This window comes from Nanorana parkeri, unplaced genomic scaffold (genome assembly GCF_000935625.1).
Source record: "Nanorana parkeri isolate BGI_ZX_2015 unplaced genomic scaffold, ASM93562v1 scaffold1395, whole genome shotgun sequence".
NCBI lineage: Eukaryota > Metazoa > Chordata > Amphibia > Anura > Dicroglossidae > Nanorana > Nanorana parkeri.
In genome coordinates this window covers 96,283-102,433 of record NW_017307663.1, presented here as the reverse complement: position 1 = coordinate 102,433, position 6,151 = coordinate 96,283, and the positions used below count along the sequence as shown (strand labels likewise).

The 6,151-nt window shown below is 43.5% G+C and overlaps 1 protein-coding gene across 1 annotated transcript in view; it reads right to left on the bottom strand.

Moving 5' to 3' along the window:
- SYT4 (synaptotagmin 4) overlaps window positions 1-5,607 on the bottom strand; it is a 39,198-nt gene extending 33,591 nt beyond the window's left edge. Inside the window, exon 1 of the mRNA XM_018569781.1 lies at window positions 5,170-5,607. Coding sequence (XP_018425283.1) covers window positions 5,170-5,206 — 37 coding nt within the window. The 5' untranslated portion in view covers window positions 5,207-5,607. The remainder of the gene's footprint in view (window positions 1-5,169) is intronic.
- Between the last annotated feature and the right edge of the window lie 544 nt (window positions 5,608-6,151).

Sequence of the window (6,151 nt, the reverse complement as noted above, 5' to 3'; positions counted from 1 at the left end):
CCCCCACCCACACACACACACACCCAAATCGTTGCCACAGTGGCAATGAAAAATACCTAGAGTAGATGTAAACCCTAACTGAATGACATTTTTAGTTTGCTTGGTATCAGAACCAATTGGCGTTTCTTCACCTTTTCTCAGTGCTGCTGATCTCTTGCAGCCTCTATGCAGACACTTTATATCTGCATGCACTCCAGCAATGGCTGCATTTCTCAGAGTGGGTTTTTTGACGGTGACAACACTGGACCATGCCTGCCTAATATGTGTAAAAATGTCCACTTGTAGTCTCCATCAGAAGCCTGTGTGGTGGGCTGACAACACAGGAGCACTATTGGGAGACAGGGACAGAACGGTGTCACCCTATAACAGGAAGTACCTGAAGGACCTTCATGGCAGGATCAGCAGGGGTCATTTAATGAAAGACGCAGATTTAAACATATTGAAAATGACTTTTGAAATGACATTGACTTATTGAAGGCTATATGAGACTTTAGCGATTGGGGTTACATCTACTTTAGGTTTAACCCATTTTTTGGCACTGTACTCAGTACTGTTCAGTATCCTTAGTACTAATAACTTGTAAAAACTTACATTTTGGAAATATGGGGGATGCCAGTGCTAGAAAGCACAGTACTTTCTGAATCACTGACCCAGGAACATGCCATCAGAGACGTCAGAGTGAGGGCAGGACTCCTGCTTTACTTGTTCTGGATAATTGGAGCTACAGGATCATAACGACAGCCAGGCAACTAAGATTTTCAGGAGAGCTCAGCAATAGCAGCCCCTACACCACTGGTTTAAATCTGAACTTCGGGCTAAACAAATATTGTCCTCATACAAGATCCATGTGCATTCTTCTTGAATCTTGGTGAGCTTTGTGTATTTCTTTCAGATCTGTGCAGTAATCCAATGTGAGACTTGGAGCTTCCTGTAATAAAGACCGCTCACTGCTGCTCTCCTTGTTGCAGGGTGACTGGTCTTGACTCTGCCCCCTCCTGTAATAAAGACCGCTCACTGCTGCCCTCTCTCCATGTGAAGGGTGACTGGTCTTTTCTCAGCCCCTTCCTGTAATAAAGACCGGTCACTGCTGCCCTTTCTCCTTGTGCTGGGTCACTGCTCTTGTCTCCGCCCTCTCCTGTAATAAAGACTGCCCACTGCTGCTCTCTCTCTTTGTGCAGGGTGATTAGTCTAGTCTCTGCCCCCTCCTGTAATAAAGACCGGTCACTGCTGCCCTTTCTCCTTGTACAGGGTGACTGGTCTTGTCTCCGCCCCCTCCTGTAGTTTTCTGCATGCAGCCTGAAGTGGGTGGCCCCTCCCACAGCTCTGCTTTCTGCATAGGATATGTACAGTGGATCTGCATAGGCATTTGAAGCACACAAAGTAAATAACTTCCCTGTGTGGCTATTAAGAAATACATCTAAATGAAAGATTTTATGTCCGGAGTTCAGCTTCAAATTTTGTATCCTTATAGGTTGCCAGATATGGCCCAAATATCCAAGTTAAAATAGACTAGAACATGGCTTCCGACAGTCAGGTGTTAATAGTGGGGAGACAATAAGCACATAGGACCGGAACATGCCCAGCTCTTGTGAGTTGGGTTGATCTCTCCCATTGTTCTTGGTTGCAGGTCTGCACGCCTGTGGTTGCCCTTCGATTCCTTACGTATGGTTTCTGTCTTTGTTCCTGCTGACTTTAGGCAGTTTCTACTCCTCCCCCATATATAAAAGAAATTAAAAAATCAAGCAGGGAGGTTGGTGCCCCCGCCATAATGGCCATAGCAGATATTCAGACCGGGGGAACTCAGAACAGAGATCTCACTTTTCTTGGCAGTCAACTCATCTGTGGCTCACCAAACTCAATGTGACTCTAATGACACAACCGACAACAAGCAGTTAAATCTTCCAGCCGTAGAGGTAATTAATAGGCTGTGTAGTCATAGACTTCCGAGTCTACAGCATTTACCAAAAACCATACCATCAGTTTTGAGTGGATTGACCCTTTAAGCTTTGATGAAGGCAGCCATGCTTTGACTCATGCACTGCAGTGCATACCAGCTCAAGGAGGGTGACTCCTTGGGAATTTGTTTAGCTTTGTCACATAAATAGTGGCATTTGAGTCAAGGAGGGTAAGCTTCCATCATAGCCTAACCACAGAAGTATATTAGTGGGTGATAGATTCCATTCAAACTCATAGGGCGTTCTTAGTTCCTGCAGAGTTTAACCCCTTGGTTACATAACTAGTGCACTTTTAGGATCTCTCACTTCTTCTCTAGCTTCCTTTATCCCTCTGATACTCCAGCAGTGGGTGTTTCCTGTATGGTCCTGGCTCTGCTCTTTTGGCATCAAGAGCCATCAAGGGTGTCAGTCCCCCTCCTTCATTATATATTATGTGAAACCTACTAATACCTGACTCAGGTCAATGAGCATATGGCCCCATCTCATGGCTGGAATCTCACGGGCAGAAATCTTATGCTTGGAGTCGAAGCTGATGCATGGTTCGTTCTCCATGTCTCCAACGAAAACTAAAACTATGTTCAATTAATTACTACCACTAGCATGAGATTAACCACTTCTTGATAGATCCCTCTCTTGCTCCACTTGGTATCATGAGACATTTATCAACAAGGAGTTCATTACCGTGCTACTAAGCAGATATAAATCCCCCATCAGGTCAAGCCCTGAAGCCTACATGAACCATCCAAAGCGACTTCAGACCACGACCGACCACAGATGGCCACAAATCAGTATTGCCGATGAAGAGGGAGTTTGTGAGACTGATTTTGGCAACTGATGACCATCCCCACCCCATGAAGTCTTTAAAGAGTAACGCTTGGAAACATATTACATTTCAGGTCCTTCATAGATTTATCCATGGTTTCTTTGAATTACAATTGGTTCTCCAGAGTTTTACCCCTTCACTTCCATAGTGAGCTCCATGAGACTATTTATTCTCACCGCCCAACAACGTTTTTTCATTCCTCATAGCTCTTGGATAAGACAGTCCATTAATAACACCTAATTCCTCTAAAACCAACCATTGCTTTCTATCAGAGCACTCAGTGACTCTCTTAACCTCTTCAATACCGTAGCTCCAGGTTAAAGTAACCCACGCATTACTCTAATCCCGTTGGTAATGTGCCATAAAGACCTCACTCACATTATTGCCTCACTTTGATGGCTTTTATGAGCAGTTCATTTCCACAGGCTGAGCCACCATACATTGCAACCCATTCATCACCCTTAAATTGTATGGATCCTTCAAATGTAACCCCTTCTTTACCCATGAATTATGAATGTCTTAAGGATAATCAAGAAAAGTTAAAAGCTCACTCCTTTTTGTAGCAACTTTTTACCAAAGCTGGCTTCTAGGGTGTTCACAGAAGATCAATGTCAAGCAAGCCTTGTTAGCTAAGAGCTTTCAAAGTTCCTTAAATAAGGTTAAAATGAAGCAGAGACTGTCACTGCATTGGCCCCTAACAGCCCATTATAACCTTTCTACCTTCATTTTGAACACTGGGGTTGGGTTGGTTGCCATGGGTTGCTGTTCTTTGCACACCGTCATGGTTCTTTTCACTGCCATAGCTCAGTAGATCAGTGCCAATTCTATTGTAGTCAACCTTACTAAAGCCAATTAAAATATGACAAATTGTGGGGTACAAAGGCAGTGCAGCTAGGTGTGCATTGTGTGGAGTGACTATGGTACAATGTTTCACTATACTTCCATAGTTTTGTACCCTCTAACAAAATTAAATAAAAGGAACAACCGATCCCACTGCAAGCTCACTTGGGGTTCTTCTCTTCCCACCAGTTCCTTTTGTTCTTACATTAATATGAAAGAGTATTATAATAGCATTCTTCAGAAGTTCCTTCTCTTCTCTGTACGTTGACATGAAATATTTTATTTTGATCCCACAACTTTTTTTCTGCCTCCCCAGGTCTCTTCTGATTCTTCCAAGCTTCCTCCACACTCATAACCCACTTAACTGTCATTTAAGTTATTGTCTTCCAACTCCTACCCTTCCCTGCTCCACCTACACCCAGCATCTCCAAGTTCCCCACCCTAGACTTGGGCTCATCGTACCTAAAAACACTTTGAATATATGAACCTTCCTTGATATCCAAACAGTTTATCATGCACCACATTATGGTATTATTACAAGCTGAAGAGCAGTCATGTTTCATAAGGCAACGTGGTAAGTCCAGGAGCCCACATTCACCAGCCATCTGTCATTGTTCTGCCTGCCTTTAAATGCTGCAAGATGGAACTTGTTCGCTTGGGGTGGCTTAGCGCACCCAGGGCATCGTTCTTACTCTTCGTAATGCCTTATTAAACCAACCCTTTGCAGCTGAACTACACAGTACGCTCAGCAAAGCTATTTTTAGTTGTTGATGTTGTGTGACGTCACTGGGACAGGATGTGTTAGTCTTTTTACCTTCACATTTAATGATTCATGTGCGAGCACTGTAATCCAAAGCCTAATGATCCTTCCCTTCACTGCGGCTGGTCAAATACAGTCACAATGGGCTATTAAACCATCTCAATCTCTCAAACAACTTCCTTAAAATTGAAGGAGATACGGTCAAGAACAAATCACAAGATTCTTCTGCATCTTGTACAACTTCTGAACGTCTAATTTGTCTCTATGGCTGAAAATTTGGGGCTACTAATAAGATGTATAGTCCTACAGGATATGATTGTCATAGGTTAGGGAACATTTGGGAACCTGAAAACTTAAAAGCAGCTCTCTGAAGAAAAACAGAGAGAGAGAGACAGCTGAGGGCTCCACACCCCTCCCGTACTCAGCGATGGCGTACATAGTAATAATGACAAGATATCTCCAACACACATATTCTAGACTTCACATTCTAATATAGAAGAGACCCAATGTAATGATATTTAGATCTCTTATGTTTATTTATACAGGAAGACATCACCGGCAGCCCCCCTTTTCTCCCACTCGTCAAATATATTTCTACATGATGTATGAAGACAGTATCATGCCAAGCCCGAGTTATATCTTGGATCTGCCCAGTCTTTGGCTAAGATCTTGCCGTAGGGAGGTTTTGGTTTTCTATCTAACTTATCCTCGCAGAACATCATTTAAAGCTCTGAAGTAAACAGTCGTAGAAATGATTTTAAGATAGAAGTTTAAAAAGAGATAAAACTTACCATAAGCCTCCCCAGTGTTGGAAGTGACTGGAGCCATCTTGCTGGCTCCGCTGTCCAAGGTGCTGAATCCTCTCTCTCTCTTGCTGCTCCTGCTCTATCTGTTTCCTTTGGTGAGAAGCCTTGGAAAATGGCAGTGAGAGAGAGAGAATGAGAGAGAGAGAAAAAAAAAAAAGAAAACTGTCGGTATCCAACAATCTCAGTGTGAGGAGGGGCTGATGGCTTCCTCTAGGCTGACTGCAGCTCAACTCCTGCTCTGCTGTCCTCCCAGTCTGTCCGCTCCAGCTGCAGACACGGCTGCTGGCCAAATTGACGCAATGCTGACGCTACCAGCCTAGAATCGGCTCCTTCCCCCCCTTTTTTTTTTTTTTCTCTCTCCAGAGAGCTGGAGGATGCTCATCAATTCTTTTTAACTACAAGAGATTCACCAGAGCTTCCTTGGATACAGACGGATCCTTGGAATGCGAAGGGTTAACGCAACGTCGGTTCCAGACATAAAGAAAGGCAGATTTTTGCAAATTTCCTCCGGGGCTGTCGCTGATCCATGACTGTATAGGATGACATAGGGATATATTATTATTATACAGGATTTATATAGCGCCAACAGTTTGCGCAGCCCTTTACAATATAAGGAAGACGTTACAATCACAATACAATTCAAGACAAGATGGTAAGGAGGGCCCTGCCCCTGAGAGCTTACAATCTAAAAGGGAGGGGCCAGTGATACATGAGGAGGTAGCTGTGTGGGGATGAATTATTTGAGAATGTGATGGAGGACCACACAGGCTGGAACATTCCATGTACCAGAATCCAGGTCACCCTGACCCTGCGGTCCACAGGCAATGGACAGATTGGGGTTTTTGAGATCTTTTTTTAGATTTGTTCACATTGTTATTTTGCTAATTGGATACAATTGTTATCTAGCACAGAAAATTATTATCATCATACAGGATTTATATAGCGCCAACAGTTAGTGCAGTGCCGT